At 43.4% G+C, this 19,423-nt stretch overlaps 1 protein-coding gene across 11 annotated transcripts in view; it reads left to right on the plus strand.

Annotated features, from left to right (window-relative positions):
* Window positions 1–19,423, plus strand: part of cep170aa (centrosomal protein 170Aa) — a 190,719-nt gene that overhangs the window by 136,838 nt on the left and 34,458 nt on the right. For 3 of the 11 annotated variants that reach the window (XM_070889224.1, XM_070889225.1, XM_070889227.1), the window contains 5 exons: window positions 1,517–1,625; window positions 3,113–5,044; window positions 5,487–5,715; window positions 7,813–7,953; window positions 18,872–19,061. In XM_070889224.1, coding sequence (XP_070745325.1) covers window positions 1,517–1,625; window positions 3,113–5,044; window positions 5,487–5,715; window positions 7,813–7,953; window positions 18,872–19,061 — 2,601 coding nt within the window. Of the gene's footprint in view, window positions 1–1,516; window positions 1,626–3,112; window positions 5,045–5,486; window positions 5,734–7,812; window positions 7,954–18,839; window positions 19,062–19,423 lie in introns of those variants that run through there. The other 8 variants (XM_070889228.1, XM_070889232.1, XM_070889229.1 and 5 more) reach the window with 5 other exon arrangements.

The raw sequence follows: 19,423 nt of genomic DNA on the forward strand, positions 1-19,423 counted from the left end.
TTCCTTCAGTACACCTTTCCCGCTTTCTCTCGATACCCCTTGATCCCTTTAGCCGCAAGGGCCATATCTAACTCCAATGAACTGGCATCGACAACTCTCTCTGGTAGGGAATTCCACAGGTTAACAACTCTGGGTGAAGAAGTTCCTCCTCATCTCAGTCCTAAATGGCTTATCCCTTATCCTTAGACTGTGTCCCCTGGTTCTGGACTTCCCCAACATCGGGAACATAAAAGAAATGTGGATCCTATAGTAGCAACCTAAAGGAAAAACTGACCATTAAAGCTTCCAGATTATTCTAAAAGCCCAACTTGTTCACTAATGTCCTTCAGAGAAGGGAAGCTGCTACCTTCCTGGTCTGCCAACATACAACTCTCATCCACATTTGTGGTTGATGCTTAATGTCCTCTAGCGCGCATGTGCAGAGGTCCCGGCACTGACCTGGCTCCGCCCCCAATCCATTGGGCCACGCTGCACCATGATCGAAGAGAGGCTGGGGAGCGGCCAGTATACCGACAACTTTTTTTCGGCGCACTTGGAGGTGGACAAAAACAGCGCAGCTCAAGTGAGGGCGCCAGAAAAAACGGTTAGGGAAACTAGCCCAATGTCCTAGTTTTAGTTTCCCCTATGAGTGGAAATATCCTCTTTGCATCCACCTAGTCGAGCCCCCTCATTATCTTAAATGTTTCAAAAAATCACTTCTCATTCTTCTGAACTCCAATGTGTATAGGCTCAACCTTAACTTCATAAGTCGACCCCCTCATCTCTGGAATCAACCTAGTGAACCTTCTCTGAACAGCCTCCAATGCAAGTATATCCTTCCCTAAATAAGACTAAAACTTTATGCAGTACTCCAGGTATGGCCTCACCAATACCCTGTACAGTTGTAGCAGGACTTCTCTGCTTTTATACTCCATCTCCCTTGCAATAAAGGCCAACATTCCATTTACCTGCCTGATTACTTGCTGTACCTGCATACTCAATTTGTGTGTTTCATGCACAAGGACCCCCAGGTCCCTCTGTACTGCAGCTCTTTGCAATTTTTCTCCATTTAAATGATCATTTGCTTTTCTATTTTTTCTGCCAAAGTGGATAACTTCTCATTTTCCCACATTATACTCCATCTGCCAAACAAGAAAGGAGATAATTTAGGGAAAAAAGCAAATTTAATAACCTAATTTAAAGACAGTGATGTTTCAGTAGATACTGAGTTCTGAACAACCAATTCATTTTTGCCTTTCAAGATTTTAAGTGGTGTGTTTTATGGCTTCTTCAGTGAAGCTTTTCTAGTCAAAAAATAGCCTTGTGGCATCAACTGATAACTTTTGAAGAACCATAATTTCAGAAAGGCATATTCTGAGTATTGAAGTGTTATGAATATGTGAAATGAGCTTTCAGTTGTAATGTAATATTCAGTTAATTTATTCCTGGATTAGAAATTTTCAGGAAATGTTTTTTTTGCAGATGTGCAATTTAAAATGCTCTTAGAAAATAACTTTGATTCATTTATTTTTCACAGACTGCTCCTGAAGGCTCCTTTACATCCAGCACCCCCAGGTGGGTGTCCCAGTGGGCAAATTTAGCTACCAATGACCTGACACCAACAACATTTGTTGCTCATGACCAAGGTAACTACTCAACTGACATTCCATATCTGTCTATTTATTATTGATCTGGAAGTGGGGTATAATGAGCTTACCAATGGAATAAAAGTTGCAGGCTGCAGTTCTGCTCTATGTTGCTGATGTAACAGTGTCAAAGTGATCGATTTTCTCCAACGAATTCCCATTATGCTAGTTCCCAATCTCAACAGTCAAGGTATACGTTGAACAGAGGTTAGGCGTTTACCACCTCTCCGCCCCAAGCCGATGGGGAAAGAAACTGTACACATTAATTATATTGCTCCTGTTTAATATCATTGCATCTCCTGGTAGCTAGCTGAAGAGCAATGCTGATTCAAGCATATAATGTGTTCCTTCCTTGTTTTTTAGGGAAAAGTGCATGACCAATAATTTTAAAATGGGTGAAATAGAAGAGTAGTTACAAAGCATTATACTGTAGTTTACAAAGCATTTTTAAACACAACTTTTAATGATCTAACTGCTTTACAGAATAGCAATTGTTTTATAGAGCCTTGCATTTTACTTGTGACAATACTGAGGAGCAGAATACCAAATAATGCTCTTCTATGAATGACCAGAGAAAAGTGATCGTCTTAACCACTGCCTCTGCATTGAAAATAATTAAATTTCCTATGGATTTGCTGCTCATGGTTAAGAGCCAAAATGCTCTTTTATAACATGAACCTAACAGTAACTCTCATTATTGTTTTCCCTGTGCCCCTCCCCCTCCAAAAGCAGTGATTGATAGCTTTCTCCCCTCTCTGACCCCTGCCCCCCCCCCCCAATAGTACATGATGATTTGCTGCATCTCAGCTCCACTTGCTGCAGAAACTAACCATGTTTGTGATGACTCAAACATTTCAACTGTTTCATTTCTTTCACTTACAAAAGTCTCTGTTGCACCACTAATTATTCAACCAATTGTTCCTGCTTCAAGTTCAAGATGCATGAAAATAATCCCATCATGGATTCTGAAACAATTTGGCCAAAATGGCACCTTAAAGATGAATCTGTTTCCATAATTTAAAAAACTGCTATGTGCATTATGGGTGTCAGCGTGACACGTGTCAACATTTTAAAGTAATGCAACTAGATGCCATTGAGATTCGTGTTTATTCATGCAGAAGGATTGCAATAAAACAAACCGCATTCAGGCTGCTCCATGGAGCCGCGCTGTTTCAATGAATGTTACCTGAAGTTGAAGTGTATATAATGTGATTTCATTTCAATGTACCATTTTTCTCCAATATTTTTTAAAATGTGTATTTCAAAAGAACCACGTGCAAACTGATGCATTCAAGAAATGAAATTAGGCCTGATGCTAATTTGTAGATTTCCAAAAGCATATGCTGACATCATCCCACTGAGAGGGGAGACAATAAATTGCAGATCTCCATGAGGTGGGAAGGAAAGGTAGATTGAATGTGCTCTTTCTGAGACTAGCTGTCGTTTCAAAGTTCATTGCAGTGTAAAATGAGTTTTTCTTTTCTTAGATGCAGACATTAGTGAATCTGGTATCTCAGCAAAAAGTGCTTCAACCACATCAGAAACTGCATCAGCCAGTGTGGGTGAGAGAAAGAGAAGAACACTTCCACAGCTTCCAACAGAGGATAAAACAGCCGAGAGCCTAAGATCAAAAGGTCCCCTTACTTTAAACCTAGCAAAACCAAGACGTGAAATAGATGAAAAACAAGACACTGAACTTCCTGAGAAAGAAACTACAACTCCACCTCACCAGAAAGACAAACAAAAGGAGAACACTAGCAGCATTTCTAAGACAAGCTGGTCAGCAGATGGCTCCACTATCAAAGCTGACGGTGCTAGAGATATTCGCAGTGAAACGATCAACAGCAAGGAAGGTGCAGTGTTTCAGTCCAGCAACTACACTCAGTCTACTAAAGCGAAAGCTGAGACTCTCAAGGGAATATCAGCAGCAAGGCAATCTTCACCTAAAACTCATCAGCAGGGCCATAAAGAGAGTTTGTACCAGCGGAGTTCTTCCAAAACAATGTCTGCCGGTAAGCCCCTTGTTAACACTGCTAACCAGACTGACAAAAGCAGAGAAGTGTCTCCGAGACAAGTGGCCTCACAGAAAACTAAAGATGTGCGGGAATCCAGGCAAGCCACTGCCACAAGCAATTTGGACAAAGCAGAGGTTCAAACTGAAGAGAAACAGAAAAAGTCTGAAGAGCCTGTCAGAAGACACACTTCCAAAGGTGGGGACACAGAAAAAAAGGATTCTCCCAGGCCTTTGGTCAGACAGGGTAGCTTCACCATAGAAAAACCAAGTAGTAATGTACCTTTAGAGCTCATACCTCGTATTAGTAGGCAGTCAGGGTCACCTGGCAATGCATCTATAACTACACTGAGCAGAGAGCGAAGTAATTCTATTGGGACAGACTCTACCATTGACACTACTATTTTGTTGAAGGATACAGAGGCAGTGATGGCTTTTCTTGAGGCAAAACTAAAGGATGAAAACAAGCTAGATGGTGGATCTGAAACCCCAAGCTACCACAGGGATGATTCCATTTCCCCTGAATCAGATGTTGACACTGCTAGTACCATTAGCTTAGTTAGTGGAGATGCAGAAAAGAAGTTTCTTCAAAAGCGAAGAACTCTGAGTAACCTTCACAAGGAGAAGAGCTTCACAAGATCTCCTAAGGATCAGTGTAGGACTGTTGCAACCAATGCTAGAGACAAACTTGCAGACAGAAAAATCAAAGGTCGTGCTTCTGACCCTAATATTAGATCAGAACCTCGCAGACCAATGCAAACCACTGGAAGAGCAAGACAGGCCTCTTTCGACTTGACAGATGATGATCAAACATCAAGCTTACCTCAGTCCACTATCTCTGATTTTCTTTCTTCCGATCAAGAAACCTATTCCAGCCGATCACAAGGACGAACATCATTTACATCCACAGATGAGCTGTTACATTCCAAACTGGAGGGCAATAAATTATCCAAGACAAAAACTACTACTCTTGGCTCAGCCAGCAAATCAACCACCTTACCCAAGCCTCGGCCAACCAGAGCATCCATTTTACGTAGGGCACGCCTTGGCGATGTATCAGATAATGAACTGGCAGATGTGGATAAAGTTTCAGTAGTGTCTGAAGTATCTACAACCAGTTCGACTACATCAAAGCCACCCTCGGGCAGAAAAACACCCTCTAGATTGGATCTGCTTTCTCAACCACGTCGCAACCGGCTGGGTTCCATATCGGCTCGCAGTGACTCTGAAGCAACAATAACTAGGAGTAATACTAGTCGAGGTGGAGACTCCTCCATTCGGAGTAACCTGCGTGGCACATCAACAATGGATAGCAAAGTTTCTCCCAGACTTCGTGCTAATAGCATTTCAAGAATGCCTGATTCTTCTAAAAGCAAAACATCAACAATAGGACACAGTTCTCCATCAGGTAAACTCCTCGTCAATTATTGTAAGAATATTTAGTAATTTGTCAAATGAAGGAAGAAACAATCTGTACATAGTATTGTATTAAAGTAACTTAACTATCTCTATCAGTGTCTTTGCTGCTACTTACAAAAATGAGATTCATATCTCCTCTAAACAGAAGTGTTTTTTTTTTTAAAATGAATATTTTTATTTTTGTATCATCTAATTGTGTATTTTCTCTGTCACATTAAATGAGAAAATGCAAATTATGCAAAGATATTTATGCTGTATGCTATGGTATCTAAATAATTTGGTTTATTTTTGGGGGATATTGAAATCTTGGCGTTCCATGATTAGACCGAGTTGAGAGATATTTGTAACAGCATTTTCTTTGAATATTAATTTCTTTTTTATACTCGTACCAAAATTGTCCTTGTTGCTTATACATTTAGTTGTTTTGCAAGGTCCAAGGTGGAGGCGCTTCCCTACAGATTACGCTTCGACTTCCGAAGATGAATTTGGGTCCAATCGTAGTTCACCTAAACATACTCGCTTACGAACCAATACAGCACTGAGGGGCACTAAACTACAGAACAGTAATGTAACATCAACCAATATGCTCCTGAAAAACAAGATGAAGGAGCAAGATGACTACATCAGAGATTGGACTGCTCACAGTGAGGAAATTGCCAGGTATCTTTCAATATCAAAGTAGGTGTTCTGTGTTCTAATTTTGTTACTGATCTTTGGGATGTAATTATAAATTGGAATGCTTTAATTTGGACTACTACTTGTTTCCATTTTTATCTTTTGAACAATCAATCAGCCATTGGCTCTTAATTCCAAATTCTTTACATTTTCTTTTCAATATTTTCTCTGATTTTCCAGCAACTCCAAGTTAGATGATGCTATGTATGATGATGTCACATTGATGCTTTATCTACTTAGCCATTTTATACATTTTGGCGTGAACAGTTACAAAACTGAGCTAATTCATTGTGAGGGTTGTCACAACTGAGCTGTCTTTATCTGACATTTACAGGCATACATTTCTAACAGGGTCATTGAGAGAAAACCATGGCCAATGCTCCTTTTTTTTTCCCCCTGAGGCCAGTTATAGCATCTCCACAGCCATCCGGATTGAGATCAGATCATTGATTAAATTTGGAGGTTTTTTCCTGTGTGCATGGCTTAGAACTACACCAGACACCCATTGAGCCAATTGGAGGCTAAAACAATTTCTATTGTAAATTTTGCAACATAATTCTGAGATGCAAAACCTACTTTAAGACAACAAGATTATATATTGTATAAATTTGAAGTCCATTTCATAAAAGATCCTAATTTAACTTTCGACGTGTTTATTTTCAACAGTAAAATGCTCTGATTGATCATAAGATCATAAGGAGTAGGCCTTTTGGCCCCTCAAGCTTACTCTGCCATTTAATAAGATCATGGCTGATCTGATCCTGGGCTCGGCTCCACTTCCCTGCCCGCTCCCCATAACCCTTCACTCCCTTATCGTTCAAAAATCTGTCTATCTCCACCTTAAATATATTCAATGACCCAGCCTTCACTGCTCTCTGGGACAGAGAATTCCACAGATTTACAACCCTCAGAGAAGAAATTCCTCCTCGACTCAGTTCTAAATGGGCGACCCCTTATTCTGAAACTATGCCCTTCACTACCTCCGATTTTTTTTCTCTCGTACAGAAGGCCGCAAAAATGTTAATGTAGATAATCGGTGATATTTTAGGCAAAAGTCCTAGCGATAATCCAAAAGCCTTAGAAGCAGCTCCAGCGGCAATAAGCTCTACCCGGTTGATGGTTTGGCCCCACCTCCGGCTTACCTATATGTCGTGCACTGTGCATGTGTGACCGGATCGAGCTCACATGCGCAAAAGGGGGCGGAGTCCAAGACACGCATGCACAGAAGGACCCAAAAAGTTGTTGCAAATAATCACTCCCTTTAACTTTTGTAAATGAAAAGTAAAAAAACTATGGCAGGGAAATTATATTTCCCATATGGGCTACAGTACTTCATTAAAAATATTATTCTACCTACACTAAATTTTTATCCTCTTGCTTTAGCTGAAAAAAATTTCTGTAAAATGTTAGGCTGTTGTGATTGTGTCTTTGTTAATGCAGAAGAAGCTATCATACGAATGCTTAATGTGTTCCTATCTATTCTTGTCTCTATTTAAGCAGAGACAGTAACCCATTTATTTTAACATCACTCGCAGTATTTTCCAGATTATATAAACATAATGCAACATTTTAAGTTGTGAGATTTATCCTTTTTTTTAAAAAAAAATTCTAGTAATGGCTCTTGATGGATGTTAGTGATTGTCATTAAAGGAAGGAAGAAGTTATAGATTATTGAAATATTTGATACGAGTGCCTGTATTAGAGTAGTATGAATTACTGATTTATTTTTGTCTTTCAACATGCTTTAACCTTAAACTTCAGAACATTAAAGCCCCTCCCATATTTGTTTGAATATTTCCATTTTCACAAGGCATCCTTATAGCCTATCTGAACTGAGATTGACAATTTGTGACCTGGTTTTCTGTTGTGAACCAACACCCTCTAGGAACTGAGTTAAGACTTATCCCATCAGTCTGGTATGAATTTATCCTCTGGCAAAGTATTATGTTGTATCCCACGGAATCCCTCCAATATTTTTAAAAAATCAAACAGAACATGGCTGTTTTTCGCAATTTTGTTCTATTATTCATTTGAGGATGTGGGTGTTGCTGACAATGCCGCCATTTTATTGCCCATCTCTAGTTTCCCTGAGAGGGTAGTGGGCCTTCTTGAACCGATGACAGTGGTTTGGATACAACTGAGTGGTTTGCTAAGGCACTTCAGAGGGCAGTTAAGAGACAAACACGTTGGTGTGGGACTGGAGTCACATATAGGCCAGAGCGGGTAAGGACACCAGGTTTCCTTTCCTTAAGGATGGTAGGCTTTATTTCCGAAAGGACATTAGTGACTCCGTTGAGTTTTTAAAACAATCCAACAACTTCATGGTCACTTTTACTGTTACTAGTTTTTTTAAACTTAATTCAAATTCTCAAAATGCCGAGGTGGGATTGAATTCTCTCTCTGCAGCGTACAAGGTCGTAAGTTCCAGAATTCCGCATGCGCGAAAAACCGGAACTTACAAACTGTCAAGTATCAGCGTGACCGATCATCCACATGTGCAGGCAATGGACATTTGCTGGCAGAGAATTGGGCTATTTTCCCATCTACTGCCCGGTGAATGCCCACAAAACCCTTATGCTTGGTAAAAGCAGGTGTACGCCCGCCTTTTACTAGCATAAGGGTAAAAATAAATATTTAAAATTTTAAAAAATCATTTAAACATTCAAAAATCTTTAAAATTAGTTGAGATTATTTTTGACCCCTTTAAAAATGTTTACATTTATTTTTCAAAAAATAAAATGTTTTAAATGTTTAATTAAATTGTATTTTATTAATTTTAAATTAATTTTTATTTAGATTGTGTGAAAATGTATTTTATGACATTCCTAATATGTTTGAGAATTCCGTATGTAAATGGAATCCCATAAGCATAATGGGGATCCCTTTTTTGATTGGTTAGGCTGGCCCACCAAATCCCAGGGAAGTTTGCGAACCGCATGCACTCCTGGGATTTGTGGACCCTTACGTAGGCGGTGCCTGCAGGCCCAGGACTGAGTCCGAAGATAGGGAGGCACCAGGTCGGTGCGTAATTTTCTTGCGGATCGGAGGCATTTTCCACTGGGAAGCTTCCGACCGCAATTTCAGGTCATTATTTAGCCTCTACATTGCTAGTCCAGTAACATGACCATTATACTACCATGCCTCCTCAGTCAGTTTAAAAAAAAAAACACTCCAATTATAATTCACCCCAAATTAATTCTAAAGGTCATCTGTAAGCATAAAATTCTGCCATCCTAATTAGTAGCTGAGACAGTATGATCCACTAAATTGATCTTTCATTGATTTTTGATCTTTGGAAAGTAGAAGGCAAGCCTTTTTGTAGTATGTATTAATGATTTAGACTTAAATGTAGGGGGCATAATAAAGAAATTTGCAGATGATACAAAAGTTTGGCCTTGTGGGTGAGGAGGAAAGCTCTAGACTGCAGGAAGATATCGATGAACTGGTCAGTTGGACAGAAAAGTGGCAAAAGGAATTCAATCCGGAAGTGTGAGGTAATATATTTGGGGAGGGGCATCAAGGCAAGGGAATACACAATAAATGGGAGGATACTGAGGGGTATGGAGGAACAGAGGGACCTTGGAGTATATGTCCACAAATCCTTAAAGGTAGCAGGACGGGTCAATAAGGTAGTTAAAAAGGCATATGGAATGCTTTCCTTTATTAGCCGAGGCATAGATTACAAGAGCAGGGCAGTTATGCTAGAACTGTATACAACACTAGTTAGGCCACAGCTTGAGTACAGCATGCAGTTCTGGTCACCACATTACTGGAAGGATGTGATTGCACTAGAAAGGGTGTAGAGGAGATTTACGAGGATGTTGACAGGCCTGAGAATTTTAGCTATGAGGAAAGATTGGAAAGGCTGGAATTGTAATCTTTAATAATAAAATTATGAGGGGCCTAGATCGAGTGGATAGGAAGGACCTATTTCCCTTAGCAGAGGGGTCAATAACCAGGGTACATAGATTTAAAGTAGTTGGTAGAAGGATTAGAGGGACGATGAGGAAACATTTCTTCACACAGAGGGTGGTGGGGGTCTGGAACTCACTGCCTGAAAGGGTGGTAGAGGCAGAAACCCTCATCACATTTTTTAAAGTACTTGGATGTACACTTAAAGAGCCGTAATCTACAGGGCTACGGACCTAGTGCTGGAAGGTGTGATTAGGCTGGGTGGCTCTTTCTCGACTGGCATCCACACACTGGGCCGAATGGCCTCCTGTGTCGTAATTTTTCTATGATTCGATGAAGTCTCCATTCAAGTAAATCGGTGACACTTTTAATAGCTAGGGCTACCAAGAGTGGACATTGTATCAGTATTCTGCAATCAGACACTCCTGTAGGCTTGCTCTGAATTCCAGAACTTTGTGCTCAAATTTCCCCAGTTATCTGCGCTGTTTTTTTGGCCTAAATTAAAATAGCCAAGTTTCCCCAAAGATTGTGCACCAGCGTAACTCAATTACGATTTTTTTAGGTTAGTTTTTTTTTGCGTCGGGGGCGTAACCTGATGTCTGCGCAGTTTTTCACATTTATGCAAGTTTGGTCAACTTACATTCTTCCTTGGACAGCGTATGTGAGCACTCCCAAAAAACATTCTGGGCACTTAAGAAAAACCAGTGCACATTAAAAAATCGGCGCAGAAAGACGCCATTGTTTTTAGGTGACGTTTTGGAGGGAGTCAAGAACACATTAAATATGTATCATGAAGCATAATTTTTTTCAAACTAAAATGCAGAAAATGGAAGTTTAATGCAATTCTTTAATCTTGGATTTTTTTCAAAGTGCCACGTCACCACCGAACATCTCCACAGGGCTCGAGGATCGGAACGTCGGCCGGCTGAATCACTCCCTCACCCGGACACGGGCTTGGGGCTCAGCTTCAAAAGAAGCCTGGGGGGGGGTGGGTGGAAGCCGAACTGAAGGGATGAGAACCGTTGCACTATGTAGCAGCATCAAAAGAAGCCCCCAGGGCGGGGGGGTGGGGGTGGCCGTCCCTCGAGCCCGGTGAGGAGACGTTCGGTCGGTGGTAGGGTGATACTTTGGGGGGGAAAAAATCTAAAATTAAAGAATTGCATTAGACTTCGTTGTCCCAAATGTTCCCGTTCTAAGCAAGCCTATTGTGCATGCGCAGACCTGGGGTGGTCCATACTAGGGCATCAGCCTTGGGGAGAGAGAGGACAAAGAAGCTTGTCCTGCTTCTTGCAACGGTAGAATTTAATCATGGGGGCAAATACTGACGACGTCGTACCTCATGCAAGCCTGCTGCATGATGGTGCATGAGGAACTTCGGAGCACGTAAGATGATGGGCAGGAGGCCTTGCCCACGTCTGGTATATCGAGACAGGCGTTCATACCTGCACCTATGTGTTGAAGTGAAGATTACAGCTGCACTTTCATTCTATGCATCTGGATCATTCCAGGCCACAACTGGGGATGTGTGCGCCATTTCTCAACATGCAACACATCTGCATTCGGCAGGTGACTGCTGCACTATATGCCCAGAGGAATGATTACATAAAGTTCCCCATGACCATCCAGGCAATACGTGAAAGGGCTGTGGGCTTCTCCAGGATTGCTGGCTTCCAAAGGTACAGGGCTGCATTGATTATACCCATATCGCCTTGCGAGCACCTTTGGAGGATTTAGAGATGTACAGGAACAGAAAAGGCTTCCACTCCATGAACGTGCAGCTCGTGTGTGACGACATGCACCGCATCATGGCAGTTGACGCGAGATACCCTGGGAGTGCCCATGATGAGTTCATCCTACGCGAGAGCGCTATATCTGCCATGTTTCAGCAGCAGCCAGAAGGGCAGAGCTGGCTGCTGGGAGACAAAGGGTACGGCCTCGCCACCTGGCTCATGAAGCACCTATGCATAACCCGGATGGAAGCTGACCAGGAATAAAACATGTCATACAGTACGACGCGCAGCATAATAGAGGGGACCATTGGCATCTTGAAGCAGCGTTTCCGATGCCTGGACCATTCCGGAGGCTACTTGCAATACTCCCCTGAGATTGTCGGTCAGTTCACTTTTGTGTACTGTGTGCTGCATGCTGCATAACTTAGCCATCATGAGGCAGCAACAGCTGGTAGTGGAAGACCCACCTGAGGTGAGAGTGGCTGATGAGGAGGAGGAGGAGGAAGCCATGCAACTACCTGAACCCGGAGCATGACGGCAGAGGAGGGCGGGCCGTCGTGCCCCCTTAACGATTGCTCGAGCCTTGCACCAGCAGCTCATCCGTGAACACTTTGCTGCCTGAAGGCTCAGCGGCAACAATTCCAAATGGACTATATTTACTGTTTGGACCTGTTCCGTAATGTTGTGTTGTGTTAATAGAACAACTAATGGAAATGATTCAGTTATTATTTAAAATATATTTTAATCAAAAGTTTAACACCATTTGTTCATACTTACCTTTAAAGTTTGATACAAGAATATTTTTATTGAAGTTTTCAGTGAAGATCGCTTACAAACATTAATATCACTTACAAACTTTTAAACTTGTAAATTTACATAACTTGCAAAAAACTTTAAATTTGAGAACAGTAATAATAACAACAATAACAGCAGCAGCAAAGAAAGGCAGCACCCATCTCTCCTCCACCTTATTCTAAGACCGCCCGCTGCGCTTGGTCTTGTTCACGCCACCCCTGCCCGCAAGCGGCGGCGCAGCGTTTCTCTGGTTGGTACCAAGCTTATTCTTTCGAACATCTCGGATAATGCGCACTTCCTGATGGGGGGTGGAGGCGGAGGGGGTGCAGGCAGTAATGTGGAAGGCCCAGCTCGGGCTTCTTCAGAGGCTGGTCTGGGGATTGGAGTGGGAGTGGCAGTTGATTCTGTCAATGGGCGTGGGTCTGGGTGTATTCCCTTATTGCAGCAGCTAATTCCGACATTCCCTCCCTCATGCCCTGACAGCACATCAGCTGCCTGCGACATTCCCTCCCTCATGTTCCCAGACAGTGTTCCCATTTCTCGTGAGAGTGTTGTTACTTCTTCTGACAGTCCTGATACCTCCACCCAATCCACTGATGGTGTCCAGGCGTGATCGTGTAAGGTCAGTGCTCTCCGCACTCATTGCCATCATCTGAACCACATCTGTTAGATACTGCACCTCAGGAGAGCGCTGTCGAGCTCTCCTTCCCCTCCTCACCCTGGGTGTGCCTTGCTGCATCCCACTGGGAACTGCAGCCTCAGACGGTAAGAGACCATGGAATGTCCCAACACTAGTACCGCTCGAGAAAGGGCCTGGCACCTCAATGGGCAGCACCTCCTCCAGAGTGAGTACAACAGTGTAGGCTTCATCCATCACCTCCCCCTCTCCCTCATCCCCATGCTCTTGGTCTGGAAGGTGGAATTGGAAGATGTTCTCTTCAGGCTCGTCCGCGTCTGAATCATCTTCTGCATCGGCTTCAGCCTCGTTAGGGTTGGCCTCAAGTGCTGCAAAATATAACAGAACAGACAAATGGTTAGCAGCAGAGGAGGGGGCAGGGTGGCATGAGTAGGCTCACACAGCGCAGGCAGCAGGCTCATTTGAAGGACTATAATGAATAGCACATTGTATGTAAACTTTATAATAAAGTAAGACTTGCCACCAGGGGGAGCACCTATTGGAGACCCAAGGGTCACCTGCACACCTCGTGCAAGCAAGTATAAAAGGTTGTCTGCCATGCTGATTCTGCACTCGAGTTTGATTAGAGACTAAGGTCATATCAGTTTGAGCTTACAGCACACAGTCTTGTGGAGTTATTCTGAACTTAACAATTGGCGACGAGTAATAGATCACAAATTTCATGCGGTTATGGCTGCCGTTGGTATTGAGAGATTTGTTGAGGGTGATGATTGGGAAGCCTTCGTTAAGTGTCTTGACCAGTTCTTCATGGCCAACTAGCTGGATACGGACAGTAACACGGTCAAGTGCAGGGCGATTCTACTCACCGTTTGTGGGTCCACGATATATGGCCTCATCAAAAATCTGCTAGCGCCGACGAAACCAACGGCCAAAACATATGCAGAGTTGTACATGCTGGTTTGGAAACACCTCGAGCCGAAGGAGAGCATCTTAATGGCCAGGTATCGCTTTTATACGCACCATCGCTCCGAGTGCCAGGACGTGGCGAACTTTGCCGGCCGAACTAAGACTCCTTGCGGTACCGTGCAAATTTGCTGGATTTTTGGGGGAAATGTTGCGGGACTTTTCCGTGCTTGGAATCGGCCACGAGTTCATTCTTCGCAAACTGCTGTCTACCGAATCTCTAGATCTGAGCAAGGCCATCACAATAGCCCAGGCTTTCATGTCCACGAACGATAACACTAAGCAGATATCTTTTCAACACCGAAGCTCACCGGCAAGTACTGTGCATAAAATAACGCTTTCAGCAGGCAGAGCTGTACATGGCAGGGCCTACACGCCTGCAGAGGCCAGACCTATGATGACTTGAGTCCGCCGTGGGGCGTGAATGTGAATCCACTAACACCATGTTGGCGAGCAGGGGTAATCATCGAGCCCATCAATGTCGATTCAAGCACTACGTGTGCTAAGGCTGCGGAATAATGGGGCACCTCCAACGAATGTGCAAATGTGCTGCGACTCACCACGTGGCAGTCTGCAGAAGCCGGCGCGGATCACGCTGAACGAGTAAGAGAGGCAACTCAACCCGAGGTTGAAGAGGAAGTGTATGGGATACACACCTTCACCACCAAAAGCTCTCCGATAATGTTGAAAGTCAAATTAAACGGCATTCCAGTTTCCATGGAATTGGACACGGGGGCGAGTCAGTCAATAATGAGCCAGAAGGCTTTTGAGAAACTGTGGGGCAACAAGGCACAAAGGCCAAAACTAAGCCCGATTCATGCAAAGCTGCGCACTTACACCAAAGAGCTCATACCAGTCATTGGCAGTGCAGTAGTGAAGATATCGTACGACGGAGCTGTGCATGATTTATCACTGGATTGTACCAGGCGATGGCCCAATGCTGTTCGGCAGAAGCTGGTTAGGAAAGATCCGATGGAACTGGGACGACATCAAAGCGCTGTCTTGGGTGCACGAGGCGTCATCCACCAAAGTGCTAAACAAATTTCTGTTGCTATTTGAGCCGGGCATCGGCAACTTCACAGGCGCCAAAGTGCAGGTCCATCTAGTCCCTGATGCACGGCTCGTTCATCACGAGGCCTGAGCGGTTCCAAATGCGGGAGAAAGTTGAGATCGAACTGGACAGACTTCAACGAGAGGGAATTATATTGCCAGTCGAGTTCAACGAGTGGACCAGTCCAATTGTTCCGGTGTTGAAAAGCGATGGTACAGTCAGAATCTGCGGAGACTACAAAGTAACGATCAACCAAGTCTCGTTACAGGACCGGTACCCACTACCCAAATGGGAGGACCTGTTCGCAATGTTAGCAGGGGGGGAGTCGTTCACCAAGCTGGATCTAACCTCTGCTTGCATGACACAGGAGCTGGCTGAATCTTCGAAAAGATTGATGTGCATCAGCACGCACAAAGGACTGTTCATATACCACAGATGCCCTTTTGGGATTCGCTCGGCTGCTGTCATCTTCCAGAGGCACATGGCGAGTCTGTTGAAATCGGTTCCGCACACTGTTGTGTTCCAAGACTACATCCTGATCACCTGGTCGTGACACCACCGAACACTTGCACAACCTGGAAGAGGTTCTAAAGCGACTGGACAGAGTGGGACTCAGGCTGAAACGCTCCAAGTGTGTTTTCCTGACGCCAGAGGTTGAATTTTTGGGGAGAAAGATTGTGGCAGACGGCATCAGACCCACGGACTCTAAGACAGGAGACCATCAAGAATGCACCCAGACCACAGAATGTGACGGAGCTGCGTTTGTTCCTGGGACTCCTCAACTATTTTGGTAACTTTCTACCCGAGTTGAGCACTTTGCTGGAACCTTTGCATTTATTGCTACGCAAGGGTGACGACTGGGTTTGGGGTATATCTCGAGACCGCTTTTGAGAAGGCCAGAAACCTGCTATGTTCTAACAAGTTACTTGTACTGTATGACCCGTGTAAACGTTTAGTACTAACTTGCTATGCATCTTCGTATGGGGTCGATTGTGTTTTACAGAAAACACAAATGTGTCAGGCAAACTGCAACCGGTTGCATATGCGTCCAGAAGCTTATCTAGGGCCGAAAGAGCCTGCAGTATGGTTGAGAAAGAAGCATTAGCATGCATATACGGGGTTAAGAAAATGTACCAATACCTATTTGGATTCCGGTTCGAGCTCAGAATCCACCACAATCCGCTCACTTCGCTGTTTTCAGAAAACAAAGGTATTAACACCAATGCTTCGTCCCGCATCCAAAGATGGGCACTAACATTATCTGCATATGACTATGTAATCCGCCACAAACCAGGCACTGAGAACTGCTGATACCCTTAGTCGGCTACCATTGCCACCACCGTAGTGGAAATGGCACAACCCACAGACTTGCTTCTTGCAATTGATGCTTTTGAGAGTGAGGGGTCACCCGTCACGGCTCGCCAGATCAGGACCTGGACTTGCCAGGACCCTGTGTTATCACTAGTAAAAAAAAAAATTGCGTCCTTAATGGGAGCTGGTCGACTGTTCCCGGGGAAATGCAAGACGTAATTAAGCCCTTTTACCGACGCAAGGATGAAATGTCCATCCAATCGGATTGTCTACTATGGGGGAATTGCATGGTTTTTCCAAAAAAGAGCAGGGAAACGTTTATATGCAACCTACACAGTACCCACCCAGGCAGAGTCATGAAGGCGGCTATCGCCGGGGGGTGGTGGTGGTGTAAGAGAGAGTGATGTTATGTATGTAAACTTTATAATAGTGTCAGACTTGCCACCAGGGGGAGCACTTGTTGGAGACCCAAGGGTCATCTGCACACCCCATGCAAGCAAGTATAAAAGGTTGTCTGCCATGCTGATTCTGCACTCTGGAGTTTGATTAAGAGACTAAGGTCACATTAGTTTGAGCTTACAGCACAGTGTCTTGTGGAGTTATTCTGAACATAACAGCATCAACAGAAGCATAGCTGACCGAGATATCCCCATGAACTGAAGCATGGCTAGCCCGCGCAGTACTTGATATTTAGCAAATCAGGACTTGTCCCCTCCCTCGGTATGGGCCCAGCTTGTGCAGTGGTGGTTGCTTTTCTCCAGGCAGGACCCATCAAAGCAGCGACCCTGTTTTCCAAGCGTGTCAGTGGATGCAAATTTGCCGAGCCTCCTCCTGTTTGAGTTCTTTCCCTTTTTGTTGTGTGCCACCTTCCTCTGCAAAGATGAAAATACAACTTTTTAGAGAGGATGTCTTTATGCTTGGTGGGACATACAGATGGTCACATTTACAATTGCAATTCTAGTGAATAAATGAAAATATTGCTTGCATTAACTACTTGACCAAGGTCCTGCCACTTTTTGCACTGGCCTCCAGACCCTGGGGTGGTCACCATTGCACAGTAATCTTCTGCAAGTTGGTTCCAGCGTTTCTTCATTTCTTTTGAAGCTTTTATGTGACCTCTGCTGGTATCCAGCTCGTGCCATCGATTACAGTAACTAGTGCCTCCACTTCATCCTGTGAGAAATTCTTGGCCCTCGAGCCGTGTTGCATATTGTATTGCATCTCCGATTTTTCCAATGAGAATTAAAATTCTCTCACACAACTGGATCACTGGCTTTTTAAAAATGGCCAAATGCAGACCGGGAGCTGTACTGGGCATGCGCGGCCATCGCAGTCATGTTAAAAAAAAACATCATTTTTTTCCGCACATGCGCAGAAGGGGGAGGGCATCATTTTTTCCGCACATACATTAGGCTCCACCCCCCGCCCTTCCCCCCCCCCCCCCCCCCCCACCCGAAGCTAAAGCGTGGCGCCAAATTCAAAAAGTAGAACGGGGAAACATGCTCGTTTTTTTTTTTGGAGTAGTCTGGGCCCAAAAAAACGGGCATAACTCTTGCAATAGGGCAAAAAACGCGGCATTGGGGAAAATTGAGTCCAACTATGGCCTTGGATGTTATAATCAATATGTTGGCAGCAGAGGTTCGTGTTGTTCTTTCTTCCTTGTCTCTTCATAGAATAAAAGACCCAAACAAAATCAAGACTGTGACAAGACCGACAAGGTCTGTCTCGTCACATGTTGCTAGCTCAGGAACACTGGTTGTTGGACCACGAAGTATTCATTGGCTTGCCCACCTGGAATCTGTAAAGGGAATATCTGCCAACCCTGAATAATGTGGTCTGGTACCACAACATCCTGAACTTCTGTTTGACAGCATGGTCCTTGAATGGACCAGATTAGAGCAGCTGAGTTACAGCAATCCGTTATTATTGGCATCAAGGAAAATCTTTGCTCTGAAGGCTTACGCCACCAATTTTATACATTTGTCCACTGGTTTGGTGTAGGACCACCATTTCAACCTTTTAATTTCTCCTTACAGCAGGAATGGATAACATCCAGGGTTGGGCTGACAAATGGCAGCTAAGAGAATAACTGATGCTTCCCTGTTGCTGTGTTTCAAACTTGATATATCCTCATTCTTTGAAAGATGTTCAGCTTATATATACAAGCTCCCTCCTAGCCTATTTCTTGTTCTCTTTATGATTTAACACAGCTCAGAGCTGTTTTACTACCATTAATTCTTTGTACCAATTTTGTTTTGTCTCAATGTTCAGCATAGTGGAGAGGGAAATCCTTTGGTGGCCTGATGTGAATTTTCTTAAAAGGCAACATCCCTCATGAGTTGGCAGTTACTAATTGTATGTGAAGCTTAAATTTATTTCAAAGAATGAGGAATACTGTACTTGGAATATGAATGTAACCTTTTCTCATAGAATAATAAAATGACCTGCTGTGTGGCCATAGGCTCTTTGAGAAATAATAGTACTGTATTTGGAAAGTTGTTAATCTGGGGGGAAAGTTTTCTTCCTAGTTCAAATTGGAATGTACAAATTGTGAGACTAGGAGGGGCAGTCACTGTGAAAACAGTCTATGGTTGCCTATATTCAATTGAGTACCGTACTTCTGAAAATCAAACTGATTTGCGATATTTTTTTTAATTAATAAATTTTATTAGTGTTAATGCTGCTAATCTTATTATGGGTAATTCTTCAGGATTTGGTGTGCATTTCTTTTCTCATGATCAGGATCAGTCAAGACCTGGCCAAAGATCTGGCCATCCTTGCACGTGAAATCCATGATGTGGCAGGTGAGATAGATTCTGTGAGTTCATCGGGCACTGCCCCTAGTACCACAGTAAGCACTGCTGCCACCACCCCTGGTTCAACCATTGACACAAGGGAAGAGGTAGGAGACCTTCATGGAGGAATGCCTAAGGTTCTTGCTTTTTTTATTTCCTTTTTGTTCTAGCTTTCCATCCTGGGTACTATAAACATTTCATTTTCCTTGGTTATTTGGTTCAATTATTTGTCAGACATTTGTTGCTGTACAATTACACTAATTTCTTGAGTAATTGCTGTTCAACATGAAATTTTAAAAACTAAACTTTAATAGTTGCTCAAATGAAAAATTAGAAAATTGATGGCAAAATTAAAGTGTTTATCGTATCTTGCATTAACATTTCAACATTAGATTTGTCTTGTCTTTTCCCTCACTAATGAGATTACCTATTCATCTTACCATTTGTAAGTGTTGGCTCCTTATAGGATGTCATCAAGTTGTTGAAGTCTTGGTGACTG

The sequence above is a fragment of the Pristiophorus japonicus genome, chromosome 9 (genome assembly GCF_044704955.1).
Source record: "Pristiophorus japonicus isolate sPriJap1 chromosome 9, sPriJap1.hap1, whole genome shotgun sequence".
NCBI classification, from domain to species: domain Eukaryota; kingdom Metazoa; phylum Chordata; class Chondrichthyes; family Pristiophoridae; genus Pristiophorus; species Pristiophorus japonicus.